The sequence below is a fragment of the Haliotis rufescens genome, unplaced genomic scaffold (assembly GCF_023055435.1).
Source record: "Haliotis rufescens isolate VD_foot unplaced genomic scaffold, xgHalRufe1.0.p SCAF_16, whole genome shotgun sequence".
Lineage (NCBI taxonomy): Eukaryota > Metazoa > Mollusca > Gastropoda > Lepetellida > Haliotidae > Haliotis > Haliotis rufescens.
This window is the reverse complement of record NW_025963846.1, coordinates 25706690-25724173: the sequence shown is the minus strand read 5'-3', so window position 1 is coordinate 25724173 and position 17484 is coordinate 25706690. Positions and strand designations below refer to the sequence as shown.

Here is a 17484-nt window from a genome sequence, read left to right as displayed (position 1 = left end):
GCATGTCATCGATTCTAATTGCGTGGATCGATGCTCATGATGTAAATCACTGGATTGTCTGGTCCAGATTCGATTATTTCCAGACCGCCGTTTGTTTGTTTGTTTTGTTTGTTTGTTGTTTAACGCCGCACTCAGCAATATTCCAGCTTTATGACGGCAGTCTGGACCAGACAATCCAGAGACTGATATCATGAGCTTCGATCCACGCAATTGGGATCGATGACATGCATCAACCAAGTCTGCGAGCCTGACCACCCGATCCCGTTAGTCGCCTTTCACGACAAACATAGTCGCCTTTTACGGCAAGCATGGGTTTGTGAAGACCTATTCTACCCCGGAATCTTCACAGACCGCCGTCATATAGCTGGAATATTGCTGAGTGCGGCGTAAAACATCAAACCAAACCAAACCATTGCTTGAGAGAGTACCAACATATATACATTGGTACATTGATATAAATTGTTCACACAATTGAGTGTCTTAGTCTCACTGATTTATATACAACCGTTGCAAGATTTTTTACAGTTTCCGGATGTTTGAAAACATTAGTAAGTTAAATTTATGTCATGTTGGATATAAGTAATGGGGGTAGATACAAACTCCTAAGATTGTCATGAATATAACACCCAAATGAAAAATGGTATTCATCTTTTATTTATCTTTGTTTGCATACATGACTTGTTCTATCTGATTTTTACCTCTTTAATGTATCTACCAGTTTCAATTCGCAGCTGGTGAGAAGAACATTTAAAGGATTATTAAAAAGGCTACGAACAGAGCATTCAAACATGAATTTATACCAAATTTGCATAATCGATTTTTTAAAATGCCGTAAAAGGTGACTATGCTTGTCGTAAAAGGCGACTAACGGGATCGGGTGGTCAGGCCCGCTGACTTGGTTGATGCATGTCATCGATCCAATTGCGTGGATCGATGCTCATGATGTAAATCAATGGGTTGTCTGGTCCAGACTCGATTATTATACAGACCGCCGTCATATAGCTGAAATATTGCTGAGTGCGACGTTAAACAAAAAAAAACCAAATGGAAATAATTCGTAATTATTATAATTATGCTCCAAAAACACTTGGCTCCGCCCACTTTTATGCATAGTTTTATTTTAACAGACAATCCGCTATGTGTTGATCGTTGTGTTTCCGCGGGGCTATCGACAGAAAAGTGACGTAAATCGCTATATTTTGAATGAAGTTCCAGTGACAATATGCCGTATTGTCTCGCAATCGGGTTCAATTCCAGTCCTACGAATACTTCAGGCCTTCATTTCCATGGATTTCCCGCGATCTGGACCCGTGAAGATCCGGGGTAGAATAGGTCTTCAGCAACCCAAGCTTGCCGGGATCGGGTGGTCAGGCTCGCTGACTTGGTTGATGCATGTCATCGATCTCAATTGCGTGGATCGATGCTCATGATATCAATCACTGGATTGTCTGGTCCAGACTTGATTATTTACAGAGCTGGAATATTGCTGAGTGCGGCGTTAAACAACAAACCAACTCCGCGATCTGCCAAGAAGAAAGCTATAGCTGGCGTATTGTCGACGTGCTGATGTCAAACTCGAAGACTTAAGCAAATACAGCACGTTGTGCTCCTTACATTTCTCGAAGAAGAAATATGAAAGAGATCCCGAGTTCATGGCACAATATGGCTACACGAAAGCTGAACCCAAGCTTTTTTAACGATGCTGCACCGGACATTCCCCTAGCTATCGACGGCAAGAGCAAGAATATCGCCAAAAGTGCCAGGTTCGCCGAGAGGGGGACTTGTCAGAAGTGAGTGAAGTTTATATGAACTTGATTCACAATATTGAGTCGTATGATATTACACGCTCGCTTGTATCTCTTGCAGTTTTCATTTACCAGAGTTGTTGGGTGTACATCGATTTTACTGTACTTTGCTTTTATGTCACAGTTTTCGCGCATCTCGTAGGTTTTGGCAGTAGGCTTGTCATCCATGAGGGATCGGACATTCCTCCTACGTACCCTAGTCGCAAGGTTACTTAGTTTTTAAAAAAATCAGAATCGTCAAAATTGTCTACGATTCAAATAATTTATATTTTGTAAAATTAAATAGAATGTGAAATAAAATCACGAAGTTTAAATTGATAAATTTCCCGTTTTAGGATCTGAAAGAAGCATATGATAGTTTCAAAGCAACACAAGATTGTGCCCAGTCAGGCAGTACAGGTATTCAGCAGGACATGTCAACGTTCGAGGCTGTTCAAACTTGTGTTGAGTCTGGCATTGGAAAACACCATTTCGAGTGTCAGGTGTCACGTAAGTGATTTATTGTAACATTCCATATATCAATTCCGCCCAGAATCAAATTTTATGAATTAATTCCGTAATTGTAACTATTTTAGCTTTCATAGTGATATTTGGAGAATCATTTTAGACAAATGTTAAGAAAACATTATAGATTTTTTTAGGATACCTTATTATTCATGCCATTCTGTTATCATAAATACTCTGTATCAACTCAATATGATAAATGGCTTCCTACACACTCTGAGCTGTTGCACATGTATATATATCTGGAGACAAATCCAGGTTGGCGAAAGAAACGAACATGCTATACTTTTGATTGGATAAAAAACCCTGCTGACATAATCCTGTTAATCAAAGCCATCATGTCTAGTTGGTCCAGGAAAATTATCGCAATAGAATGGACATGTAATAGACTGGATCATTGTGGATGATATAATGAGATTTATGATTAAGGATATCTAATATATAGCAATAAGTAACATCGAGAGATTATGTCCATAGGTCCGACCTGGTTTATCCTAGTTGATTTATGTTATATATTTTTGATATTTGTCTTATTTACAGTGGCAGTTCCCAAGGCAAAAATACATCTTCACACAAGACGGATTTAGAGATTACCTGTCAGAAGAATCACAAGATGCATTCAGGCAAGACCACTGTTTGTTTGTAGTTTTACGCCGCACTCAGCAATATTCCAGCTATATGACGGCGGTCTGTAAATAATCGAGTCTGGACCAGACAATCAAGTGACTGATATGATGAGCATTGATCCACGCTATCCCGTTAGTCGCCTCTTACGACCAGCATTGTCGCCTTTTAAGGCAAGAATGGATTTGCTGTGCAGAGTTGCGTCCCTTTGGCACGCAAGAAACCTATGATTGTGGGTTCGAATCCCAGTTCGCCCCTATTTTGTTGCTAGGATTCTCAGCACCATACCTCCCTTGGAATAGATCTTCAGCAACCCATCTTTGCCGTAAAAGGTGACTATGCTTGTCGTAAAAGGCGACAAAAGAACAAACCAAATCAGTTTAGATCCACGCAATTGGGATCGATGACATGTATCATCAAATAAGTCAACCAAGTTAGCGAGCCTGACCACCCGATCCCGTTATTCGCCTTTTTCGGCAAGCATGGGTTGCTGAAGATCTATTCTACCTCGGATCTACACGGGTCTATTCTACCCCGGAATCTTCACGGGTCGTATTATGTAGGGACAACTTACTTTTCAAAGCTTTGCCACTCGTGAAAATATCCCCTTTTCACCGTCATGTGATGAGAAAACCAGGACATTTCACTAGACACATGCATCAACCAAGTCAGCGAGCCTGACCACCCGATCCCGTTAGTCGCCTTTTACGACAAGCATAGTCGCCTTTTACGGCAAGCATGGGTTGCTGAAGACCTGTTCTACTCCGGATCTTCACGGGTCGATAGAATTAAGATATATAACAGTACTGGATACTCGCTGACAATATAAACACGTTTGGTTCAAGAAAACACTCTCGCAATCAGATTTTAATCATGAAACAGGGGTGATCACAGACCTTCGACCTTCGGTATATTTATTAGTTACATTATCAAGGAAGTAGATTTGACTGAGATGTAAATGTACAATATCACGGCTGCATGTACACTGATATATTTCTGATAATTGTTACATTGATATATTTTTTACAGTACTATCAGGCCTTGGGGATGATTAGAGGTTGGGAATATGAGAACAACAAACAGAATAGATAGATAAGTCACATCTTACAGACCAATCAAACATGTCTACAAATCTTTTTACAATAACAAAAATAAATAATAGGGACTGAACATACACCGAGAAGAACTCTTGAAGACATATTTTACTCTGACTCACATAACCCTGTATTAATTTTATATTTGCTAATATAACACACATATCTAAGCTGAACTCAAACAAGTTTTGCTCTGTAACGAATATGATTCAGTATAATAGGATGCTTTAGATTGTTTGTTTGTTGTTTAACGCCGCACTCAGCAATATTCCAGCTATATGACGGCGGTCAGTAAATAATCGAGTATGGACCAGACAATCCAGTGAATGACAACACGAGCATCGATCCACGCAATTGGGATCGATGACATGCATCAACCAAGTCAGCGAGCCTGACCACCCGATCCCGTTAGTCGCCTCCTACGACAAGCATAGTCGCCTTTTACGGCAAGCTTGAGATGCTGAAGACCTTTTCTACCCCGGATCTTCACGGGCCGGATGCTTTAGTAATATGGGTGACATTTTGTCCCTTCCTCACACAGCTGTACCAACGAGTCTGAAGTCCGGTATAGCATGTGATACCCAGTTCACCCTGGATACCACAGAGGCACTCTATTGAGTGTACAGAAATATTATCCTGTAGTGTATTGCCCGAGTACAGTTATGTATGAATATTGGATATATTCAGCCAAGCATTCATCACAGGTGTGTTTCATTTAACGCCACGATATATCATTGATGCATGTTAATGTGCTGTGTAAATTGTATCGAAATATCGAAAACCATATTCCATACATCCGAAATGGGTTTATCGTGATACAGAAAGTAAACAGGTCCTTGAAGGATTACATTTAATTTCAAATTGTGGATAATATCTAAGTATATTTTTTTTGTCCATACGAAGTTTTGTCAACATGCATTAACCATAGTATGTACAGTTTCTAAACATGTAATGACACAACCCCAAGTGAGTATGGTTTTACGCCACTTTTAGCAATATTCCAGCAATATCGCGGCGGGGGACACCAGAAATGGGCTTCACACATTGTGCCCATGTCGGGAATCGAACCTGGGACTTCGGCGTGACGAGCGAACGCGTTAACCACTAGGCTACCCGACCGCCCCGATACAACCCCACAAGTTTTCCTTCTATAACATTATATCTTTCTGTTCACAAACTACCGCTATTTGTAAAGGCTACGCTTGTCTTACAAACATCGTCAGAGTTTCAATTTCTTAAAGAGAAGTCTTGTCTTTTTTATAATTGTTATCACATCAGACATTGTGCTCGAAAGCATGATTGCTCGTGGCCGAAGTAAAATCTGAGGCCAAATTATTGATATTTAGTTTCATAACAAAATGGTCGGCACCTTACATATAGGATCGGCTAACCATTCTTGGAAGAGGTCAGGGGTTTGCAGCAGAGGGTGGCACTAAATTTTGCGGGGGAGGGGGATACACAGCAGAGGGGGGACCTGGAGGGGGGTACACGGCAGAGGGGGGACCTGGAGGGGGGTAAGCGTTGTAAGCCGGGGGTTGTGGTATCTGGCCTGCATATCCACCTTGTTGGGAAGATGCGGCTAAAAACAAATAAAAAAAACATGAATTATTAATAATATTAACATTTTGGACCCGTGAAGATTCCGGGGTGGAATAGGTCTTCAGCAACCCGTGCTTGCCATAAAAGGCGACAAACGGGATCGGGTGGTCAGGCTCGCTGACTTGGTTGATGCATGTCATCGATCCCAATTGCGTGGATCGATGCTCATGATGTCAATGACTGGATTGTCTGGTCCAGACTCGATTACTTGCAGACCGCCGTCATATAGCTGAAATATTGCTGAGTGCGACGTTAAACAACAAACAAACCAACCAAACAAATCTTACAGTCGACTCTGCTACAGGAAGATATTTCTTATGGCTTTGGAAAGGCTGTTGTCACTTTTATTCATATTATTAATTCAAGGAGTGCTTTCAAACCTGTTGTTGACACCATCGTGGGTCCGACTGGCTGAACGCCGACGACGCCCCGTGGTCTATTTGCTGACTTCACACAGGCACAGATGGCGACGATGACGACAACGATGAAGAAAAAGCCACCAACTGACAATCCGACGATGAGTGGGATGTTTCTGTAAATCAGGGAAATAACGATCCCATGTACATGTATTGGAACTGCTCTAATATATATATAAATATGTATAAAGAGTACCCCTGCAGGGAATCCGGGCTATACGAGGTCCCCAACAAACCAAATGGTTGGTTTGTTGTTGCTTACCGCCGCACTCAGCAATATTCCAGCTATATGACGGCGGTCTGTAAATAATCGAGTCTGGACCAGACAATCCACTGATTGATAACATGTGCATCGTTTCACGCAATTGTTTGGTTGTTGTTTAACGCCGCACTCAGTAATATTCCAGCTCTATGACGGCGGTCTGTAAATAATCGAGTATGGACCAGACAATCCAGTCATTGACATCATGAGCATCGATCAACGCAATTGGGATCGATGACATGCATAAACCAAGTCAGCGAGCCTGACCACCCGATCCCGTTAGTCGCCTTTTACGACAAGCATAGTCGCCTTTTACGGCAAGCATGGGTTGCTGAAGACCTATTCCAACCCGGATCTTGGGGATGTATACCCCCAATGTCGCATTTACAGTAATTAGAGAAGTTGTTATCCATAAATTGTGTCTATTTTGTCATTGGTCAACTTCTTAGTAATGCCAATCAAACAATTAACCTACCTTAGACCCGTGAAGATCCGGGGTGGAATAGGTCTTCAGCAACCCATGCTTGCCGTAAAAGGCGACTATGCTTGTCGTAAAAGGCGACTAACGGGATCGGGTGGTCAGGCTCGCTGACTTGGTTGATGCATGTCATCGATCCCAATTGTGTGGATCGATGTTCATGATGTAAATCACTGGATTGTCTGGTCCAGATTCGATAATATACAGACCGCCGTCATATAGCTGGAATATTGCTGAGTGCGGCGTAAAAACAACATACCATCAAATAAAATCACCTACTCGTATGTTTCAATTGTACTTGTATAACTCGAAAAGCCACTTGAGCCACTGCAACAGTATCTACGGGAACTGCTGTAATAGGACCCACAACAGCTGGTGCAGTATATGTCGTTGTAGTAGCTGTGTGAACAGGTCTCTCCACTTGCCCCTGAAAGACAAACAGTCATTGACTAGTCAAAGACATATGACAACAACAACATTAACGCCTATTGCGCTTTAACGTACGGACAGCTGATGCATATATTGCATGTAATGGCAAACAAGATTGGTTGGTTTGTTTGATGTTAAACGCCGCACTCAGCAATCTTACAGCTATATGACGGCGGTTGGTAAATAACTGAGTGTGGACCACACAATCCAGTTATTGACATGAGCATCGATCTACGCAATTGGGATACGATGAGATGCATCAACGAAGTCAGCGAGCTTGACGACCGGATTACGACAAGCAAACGACAAGCATGGGTTGCTGAAGACCTTTTCTACCCGGAACTTCACGGGTCGGTAATCCGTTTGAAAATGGTAGTAGTAGTAAATGTAGTGGTAGTGATGGTTGTAGTAGAAGCAACACTGGTAGTAGGAGGGGTAATGGTAGTAGTAGAAGTATAAGTAGTCTGGTAGTAGTAAATGTAGTGGTAGTTGTAGCAGTAACAGTGGTAGTAGGAGGTGTATTGTAGTAGAAGTAGTAGGGTAGTAGTAGCAGCAGCAGTGGTAGTAGGAGGGGTAATGGTAGAAGTAGTAGCAGCAGCGCAAGCAGAAGTGATTTTGTGACCTTCCTATGATCGGTAGTGGTTGTGGTAGTGGTAGTGGTGGCGATAGTGGCAGTAGTTTTACATGCAGTACTAGTTGTTTGTTTGTTGTTTAACGCGGCACTCAGCAGTATTCCAACTATATGACGGCGGTCTGTAAATAATCGTGTCTGGACAAGACAATCCCGTGATTGACATGAACATCGATATACGCAATTGGGATACGACATGCATCAATGAAGTCAGCGAGCCCGACGACCCGATCCCGTTAGTCGCCTCTTACCACAAGCATAGTCGCCTTTCACGGCAAGCATGCATTCTACCCCGGATCTTCACGGGTAAGTTAATTTGGTTGGTTGGTTTGTTGTTTAACGCCGCATTCAGCAATATTACAGCTATATGACGGCGGTCTGTAAATAATCGAGTATGGACCAGACAATCAAGTGATTCATATCATGAGCATCGATCCACCCAATTGGGATCGAGGACATGCATCAACCAAGTGAGCGAGCATTGTCGCCTTTTACGGCAAGCATGGGTTGCTGAAGACCTATTCTACCCCGGAATCTTCACAGTAGTAGAAGTAGTAGCCGGAATCTCCACAGTAGAAGTAGTAGTAGTAGCCGGAATCTTCACAGTAGTAGTAGTAGAAGTTGTAGTTGTAGTGATAGTAATAGTAGTATTAGCAGCAGCAGAAGTAGAAACACGTTCATAATTATCACTGGAAATAATCGAAGTTCCTTCCTTGCATTATGTCTGGTTGTTCGAGCAGAAAACAGTTTTAAACGTTAGCAATAATTATGTCGTCATCAGTGTCATTCTGACCTGAGAAAAGCTTCATAGAAATCCCGTGTACATGTGTTACAGCCATCACCTTGTGGCCGACGTCTTATGGCAGGAAACACGTACTCATTCACGCAAATTGTATGAATGACGGGTACTAAAGTACTCACGGAAATGAAAAAAACCTGTTTTTTTCGATCTCATATTTTAAATAAATGCAGTTAATATACAAAATATATACATATTCAAACAACTCAATTAGTACCAGTTGGGCCTTGGCACAAATACAGCATATCGAGGGTTTTATGTCATTTTACACGTAAAAGTGTGTACAAATATGAACAAAACAGATTATTGTGAAACTGAGCATAACCAGGTGTTAGTAGATCAAACAGGTGCTTGAAACCCACGTGCATGTGATTTGTCAGTGGTTAGTGATTTGTGAGTGGCATTGTGGGATAGTGAATCATCGTCCAAATATCAGAACGTAGAAGTTACATATTCCCTTCTCAATCAAAAACTTACATTTTCTGCCATGTCAATTTGGACTTAGTTTTATTTTTGAATGTTGAAAGTGCCTACAAATTACCTCCTGTAAAGTACATTTTGTATTGAGCACTGAAATAAAACTAGCAAAACTAAAACTAGTACTTTTCCAGTTGTTTTGTTATTTCGTATTTACATCTACGTAATGTTTTGTGTCGATTTCTAAATCCAACAAAACAGGGTTTTTTTCATTTCATTGAGTACTTTACCTGTTAGGCAGGACATGCTTTCCCTTTTCGTGAACACCTGGTGTCATCTATGTTTTCACTGATCAATTCATATAATTTTCCTCGTTTTTTGGTGTCTATTACGGTCAATATAATATATTTCGGCGGATAATCGAGACTGGTTCTTTCGCATTGACGTTTCAAATTTCCTTGTCGCTTTGCTATCTGGTTGGGGTTATCAAAACGCCTAAAAATCCATGTATCTTTACTGCTATTTAGAACATGAGTTTAGCCAAACCAGTATATACTATATATGTATACTTTTCATTGAGGCTGACCACTGGCAAAAATAATAAGTGCAGGAAGAAAAGTATTTTTTTCTATTCACACAGATAACAAACTTGCCTTCAATGAGAAAGAGAAGAAATCCAGTAACACAATAGAGTCCTTCCATGCTGAAATGTTCTTAAACACTGAATAAGATAGTGTGTAACTAGCAGTAACTACGAACGCTAAAATGATGGGCTTGTAAGCAAGATAGTCACCATGGGCGACATGTCCTGTTACAGCATTGCTGACCGTTAAAGTCCCGATAGCAAACCAATCAAATTCAACAAACCAAATAAGATATTGTGCAACTGGTGGTAACCAAGGACGCTTAAAAGAAGGGGTAAGCACACAACAGTCACAAGGGGCGAATCACGTGGTCTTCAGCAACCAATGCTTGCCGTAAAGGGCGACTATGCTTGTCGTAAAAGGCGACTAACGGGATCAGGTGGTAAGGCTCGCAGACTTGGTTGATACACTTCATTGATTCAATTTGCGTGGATCGCTGTTCATGATGTAAATCACTGGATTTTCTGGTCCAGGTTGGAATAGGTCTTCAGCAACCCATGGTTGCCGTAAAAGGCGACTATGCTTGTCGTAGGAGGCGACTAACGGGATCGGGTGGTCAGGCTCGCTGACTTTGTTGATGCATGTCATCGTGTCCCATTTGCGTGGATTGATGCTCATGATATCAATCACTGAATTGTTAACTATTTACAGACCGCCGTCATATAGCTGGAGTGCGGCGTAAAACATCAAACCAAACCAAACCATTGCTTGAGAGAGTACCAACATATATACATTGGTACATTGATATAAATTGTTCACACAATTGAGTGTCTTAGTCTCACTGATTTATATGCAACCGTTGCAAGATTTATTACAGTTTCTGGATGTTTGAAAACATTAGTAAGTTAAATTTATGCAATGTTGGATATGAGTAATGGGGGAAGACACAAACTCCTAAGATTGTCATAAATATGACACCCAAATGAAAAATGGTATTCATCTTTTATTTATCGTTGTTTGCATACATGACATGTTCTATCTGATTTTTACGTCTTTAATGTATCTACCAGTTTCAATACGCAGCTGGTGAGAAGAACATTTGAAGGATTATAAAAAGGCTACGAACAGAGCATTCAAACATGAATTTATACCAAATCTGCATAATCGATTTTTTAAAATGCCGTAAAAGGTGACTATGCTTGTTGTACAAGGCGACTAACGGGATCGGGTGGTCAGGCTCGCTGACTTGGTTGATGCATGTCATCGATCCCAATTGCGTGGATCGATGCTCATGATGTAAATCAATGGATTGTCTGGTCCAGACTCGATTATTATACAGACCGCCGTCATATAGCTGAAATATCGCTGAGTGCGACGTTAAACAAAAAACCCAAAACAAATGAAAATAATTCGTAATTATTATAATTATGCTCCAAAAACACTTTGGCTCCGCCCACTTTTATGCATAGTTTTATTTTTAGCGGTCAGCCTCCTGTGGCTGTGACGTCATACCAGACAGTCCGCTATGTGTTGATCGTTGTGTTTCCGCTGGGCTATCGACGGAAAAGTGACGTAAATCGCTATATTTTGAATGAAGTTCTCGTGACAATATGCCGTATTGTCTCGCAATCGGGTTCACTTCCAGTCCTACGAATACTTCAGGCCTTCATTTCCATGGATTTCCTCGCGATCTGGACCCGTGAAGATCCCGGGTAGAGTAGGTCTTCAGCAACCCAAGCTTGCCGTAAAAGGCGACTAACGGGATCGGGTGGTCAGGCTCGCTGACTTGGTTGATGCATGTCATCGATCCCAATTGCGTGGATCGGTGCTCATGATATTAATCACTGGATTGTCTCGTCCAGACTTGATTATTTACAGACCGCCGTCAATTGCTGGAATATTGCTGAGTGCGGCGTTAACCCCCTGGATGCCAGAGGGACATATATGTCCTTCCTCTACAACCCTCAGTTTGAAGTCGCTATATGACGGCGGTCTGTAAATAATCGAGCCTGGACCAGACAATCCAGTGATTGATATCATGAGCATCGATCCACGCAATTGGGATCGATGACATGTATCATCAAATAAGTCAACCAAGTTTGCGAGTCTGACCACCCGATCCCGTTAGTCGCCTTTTACGGCAAGCATGGGTTGCTGAAGATCTATTCTACCTCGGATCTTCGCGGGTCTATTCTACCCCGGAATCTTCACGGGTCGTATTATGTAGGGACAACTTACTTTTCAAAGCTTTGCCACTCGTGAAAATATCCCCTTTTCACTGTCATGTGATGAGAAAACCAGGACATTTCACTAGACACATGCATCAACCAAGTCAGCGAGCCTGACCACCCGACCCCGTTAGTCGCCTTTTACGACAAGCATAGTTGCCTTTTACGGCAAGCATGGGTTGCTGAAGACCTGTTCTACCCTGGATCTTCACGGGTTGATAGAATTAAGATATATAACAGTACTGGATACTCGCTGACAATATAAACACGTTTGGTTCAAGAAAACACTCTCGCAATCAGATTTTAATCATGAAACAGGGGTGATCACAGACCTTCGACATATTTATTAGTTACATTATCAAGGAAGTAGATTTGACTGAGATGTAAATGTACAATATCACGGCTGCATGTACACTGATATATTTCTGATAATTTTTTCATTGATATATTTTTGATAATTACAGTACTGTCAGGTCTCAGGGATAATTAGAGGTTGGGAATATGAGAACAACAAACAGAATAGATAAATAAGTCACATCTTACAGACCAATCAAACATGTCTACAAATCTTTTTACAATAACAAAAATAAATAATAGGGACTGAACATACATCGAGAAGAACTCTTGAAGACATATTTTACTCTGACTCACATAGCCCTGAATTAATTTTATATTTGATAATATAACACACATATCTGAACTGAAACAAGTTGTGCTCTGTAACGAATGTGATTCAGTATAATAGGATGCTTTAGATTGTTTGTTTGTTGTTTAACGCCGCACTCAGCAATATTCCAGCTATATGACGGCGGTCTGTAAATAATCGAGTATGGACCAGACAATCCAGTGAATGACAACACGAACATCGATCCACGCAATTGGGATCGATGACATGCATCAACAAAGTCAGCGAGCCTGACCACCCGATCCCGTTAGTCGCCTCCTACGACAAGCATAGTCGCCTTTTACGGCAAGCTTGCGATGCTGAAGACCTTTTCTACCCCGGATCTTCACGGGCCGGATGCTTTAGTTATATGGGTGACATTTTGTCCCTTCCTCACACAGCTGTACCAACGTGTCTTAAGTCCGGTATAGCATATGTTACCCAGCTAACCCTGGATACCACAGAGGCACTCTATTGAGTGTACAGAAATATGATCCTGTGGTGTATTGCCCGAGTACAGTTATGTATGAATATTGGATATATTCAGCCAAGCATTCATCACAGGTGTGTTTCATTTAACGTCACGGTATATCATTGATGCATGTAAATGTGCTGTGTAAATTGTATCGAAATATCGAAAACCATATTCCATACATCCGAAATGGGTTTATCGTGATACAAAAAGTAAACAGGTCTTAAAGGATTACATTTAATTTCAAATTGTGGATAATACCTAAGTATATTTTTTTGTCCATACGAAGTTTTGTCAACATGCATTAACCATAGTATGTACAGTTTCTAAACATGTAATGACACAACCCCAAGTGAGTATGGTTTTACGCCGCTTTTAGCATATTCCAGCAATATCGAGGCGGGGGACACCAGAAATGGGCTTCACACATTGTGCCCATGTCAGGAATCGAACCTGGGACTTCGGCGTGACGAGCGAACGCTGTAACCACTAGGCTACCCGACCGCCCCGATACAACCCCACAAGTTTTCCTTCTATAACATTATATCTTTCTGTTCACAAATTACCGCTATTTGTAATGGCTACGCTTGTCTTACAAACATCGTCAGAGTTTCAATTTCTTAAAGAGAAGTCTTGTCTTTTTTATAATTGTTATCACATCAGACATTGTGCTCGAAAGCATGATTGCTCGTGGCCGAAGTTGTGATTATTATGACCGAATGATGGTTTGATGCCCTGTTGGCTGGGGGGATGGCAATGGGTGTGGGATTTTCGTTAGAATCGGAATTTATTTTTGTCATTGCGCCATGAACTGCGAACAAATGTTTTGTTGTAAAATCTGAGGCCAAATTATTGATATTTAGTTTCATAACAAAATGGTCGGCACCTTACATATAGGATCGGCTAACCATTCTTGGAAGAGTTCAGGGGTTTGCAGCAGAGGGTGGCACTAAGTTTTGCGGGGGAGGGGGATACACAGCAGAGGGGGGACCTGGAGGGGGGTACACGGCAGAGGGGGGACCCGGAGGGGGGTACACGGCAGAGGGGGGACCTGGAGGGGGGTAAGCGTTGTAAGCCTGGGGTTGTGGTATCTGGCCTGCATATCCACCTTGTTGGGAAGATGCGGCTAAAAACAAATAAAAAAAACATGAATTATTAATAATATTAACATTTTGGACCCGTGAAGATTCCGGGGTAGAATAGGTCTTCAGCAACCCATGCTTGCCATAAAAGGCGAAAACAGGATCGGGTGGTCAGGCTCGCTGACTTGGTTGATGCATGTCATCGATCCCAATTGCGTGGATCGATGCTCATGATGTCAATGACTGGATTGTCTGGTCCAGACTCGATTATTTACAGACCACCGTCATATAGCTGGAATATTGCTGAGTGCGACGTTAAACAACAAACAAACCAACCAAACAAATCGTACAGTCGACTCTGCTACAGGAAGATATTTCTTATGGCTTTGGAAAGGCTGTTGTCACTTTTATTCATATTATTAATTCAAGGAGTGCTTTCAAACCTGTTGTTGACACCATCGTGGGTCCGACTGGCTGAACGCCGACGACGCCCCGTGGTCTATTTGCTGACTTCACACAGGCACAGATGGCGGCGATGACGACAACGATGAAGAAAAAGCCACCAACTGACAATCCGACGATGAGGGGGATGTTTCTGTAAATCAGGGAAATAACGATCCCATGTACATGTATTGGAACTGCTCTAATATATATATATATGTATAAAGAGTATCCCTGCAGGATATCCGGGCTATACGAGGTCCCCAACAAACCAAATGGTTGGTTGGTTGCTGCTTACCGCAGCACTCAGCAATATTCAAACTATATAACGGCGGTCTGTAAATAATCGAGTCTGGACCAGACAATCCACTGATTGATAACATGTGCATCGTTTCACGCAATTGTTTGGTTGTTGTTTAACGCCGCACTCAGTAATATTCCAGCTCTATGACGGCGGTCTGTAAATAATCGAGTATGGACCAGAAAATCCAGTCATTGAAATCATGAGCATCGATCAACGCAATTGGGATCGATGACATGCATCAACCAAGTCAACGAGCCTGACCACCCGATCCCGTTAGTCGCCTTTTACGACAAGCATAGTCGACTTTTACGGCAAGCATTGGTTGCTGAAGACCTATTCCAACCTGGCGTAAAACAACATACCACCAAAAAAAAACACCTACTCGTATGTTTCAATTGTACTTGTATAACTCGAAAAGCCACTTGAGCCACTTGAGCCATCGCAACAGTATCTACCGGTACTGCTGGAATAGGACCCACAACAGCTGGTGCAGTATATGTCGCCGTAGAGGTACGATGAGCAGATCTCTCCCACTGCCCCTGAAAGACAAGCAGTCATTGACTACAAAGACATATGACAACAACCACATTAACGCCTATTGCGCTTTAACGTACGGACAGCTGATGCATATATTGCATGTAATGGCAAACAAGATTGGTTGATTTGTTTGATGTTTAACGCCGCACTCAGCAATAGTCCAGCTATATGACGGCGGTTGGTAAATAACTGAGTGTGGACCACACAATCCAGTTATTGACATGAGCATCGATCTACGCAATTGGGATACGATGACATGCATCAACGAAGTCAGCAAGCTTGACGACCGGATTACGACAAGCATATGACAAGCATGGGTTGCTGAAGACCTTTTCTACCCGGAACTTCACGGGTCGGTAATCCGTTTGAAAATGGTAGTAGTAGTAAATTTAGTGATAGTGATGGTTGTAGTAGAAGCAACAGTGGTAGTAGGAGGGGTAATGGTAGTAGCAGTATAAGTATAAGTAGTCTGGTAGTAGTAGTGGTAGTGATGGTAGTAGTAGCAGCAACAGTGGTAGTACGAAGGGTATTGTAGTACGGCAAGCATGCATTCTACCCCGGATCTTCACGGGTAGTGTGGTTGGTTGGTTTGTTGTTTAACGCCACACTCAGCAATATTACAGCTATATGACGGCGGTCTGTAAATAATCGAGTTTGGACCAGACAATCCAGTGATTGATATCATGAGCATCAGTCCACCCAATTGGGATCGATGACACGCATCAACCAAGTCAGCGAGCCTGACCACCCGATCCCGTTAGTCGCCTTTTACGACAGGCATAGTCGCCTTTTACGGCAAGTATGGGTTACTGAAGACCTATTCTACCCCGGAATCTTCATAGTAGTAGTAGTTGTAGCCGGAATCTTCACAGTAGTAGTAGTAGTAGTAGTAGTAGTTGTAGTGATAGTAAGAGTACTATTAGCAGCAGCAGAAGTAGAAGCACGTTCATAATTATCAATCGAAATAATCGAAGTTCCTTCCTTGCATTATGTCTAGATGTTCGAGCAGAAACCAATGTAAAACTTTAGCAATAATTATGTCGTTATCGGTGTCATTCTGACCTGAGAAAAGCTTCATGGAACACGTGTTAGTCATCACCTTGTGGCCGACGTCTTGTGGCAGGATACACTCACTCACGCAAATTGTATGAATGACGGGTACTAAAGAACTCACGGAAATGAAAAAAAACCTGTTTTTTCGAACTCGGATTTTAAATAAATGCAGTTAATATAAAAAATATATAAAATATTCAAACAACTCAATTACTACCAGTTGGGCCTTGGCACAAATACAGCATATCAAGGGTTTTATGTCATTTTACACGTAAAGTGTGTAAAAATATGAACAAGACAGACTATTGTGAAACTGAGCATAACCAGGTGTTAGTAGATCAAACAGGTGCTTGAAACCCACGTGCATGTGATTTGTCAGTGGTTAGTGATTTGTGAGTGGCATTGTGGGATAGTGAATCATCGTCCAAATATCAAAACGTAGAAGTAACATATTCCCTTCCCAATCAACAACTTACATGTCATTATTATTATGTACATAAACATAGCTGTTATTTTTATTGTTGTTTTGATAACTTTTTTCCAGGATAATTTGCATAATGCCTACAGCCTGTTTCTGACATGTAAATTTGGACTTAGTTATATTTTTGATGTTGAAAGTGCCTACAAATTACCTCCTGTAAAGCACATTTTGTATTGAGCACTAAAATAAAACTAGCAAATCCAGATTAGTACTTTTCCAGTTGTTTTGTTATTTCGTATTTACATCTACGTAATGTTTTGTGTCGATTTCTAAATCCAACAAAACAGGGTTTTTTTCATTTCCATGAGTAATTTACCTGTTAGGCAGGACATGCTTTCCCTTTTCGTGAACACCTGGTGTCATCAGTGAACCATCCATATAATTTTCCTCGTTTTTGGGTGTCTATTACGGCCAATAGAATATATTTCGGCGGATAATCGAGACTGGTTCTTCTTTGGCATTGACGTTTCAAATTTCCTTGTCGCTTTGCTATCTGGTTGGGGTTTTCAAAACGCCTAAAAATCCATGTATCTTTACTGCTATTTAGAACATGAGTTTAGCCAAACCAGTATATACTATA

The 17484-nt window shown here is 41.6% G+C and overlaps 1 protein-coding gene across 3 annotated transcripts in view; it reads right to left on the bottom strand.

The window, feature by feature from the left end:
- The window catches only part of LOC124117698 (protein shisa-4-like), a 44678-nt gene that overhangs the window by 6969 nt on the left and 20225 nt on the right, over positions 1-17484 (bottom strand). The window contains exons 2-6 of one of the 3 annotated variants that reach the window (XM_048397052.1): positions 15216-15372; positions 14532-14683; positions 7062-7209; positions 6007-6158; positions 5398-5606 (exon numbers count right to left, since the gene is read on the bottom strand). In XM_048397052.1, coding sequence (XP_048253009.1) covers positions 5434-5606; positions 6007-6158; positions 7062-7209; positions 14532-14683; positions 15216-15372 — 782 coding nt within the window. In that variant the 3' untranslated portion in view covers positions 5398-5433. Of the gene's footprint in view, positions 1-5397; positions 5607-6006; positions 6159-7061; positions 7210-14531; positions 14684-15215; positions 15373-17484 lie in introns of those variants that run through there. The other 2 variants (XM_048397050.1, XM_048397051.1) reach the window with 2 other exon arrangements.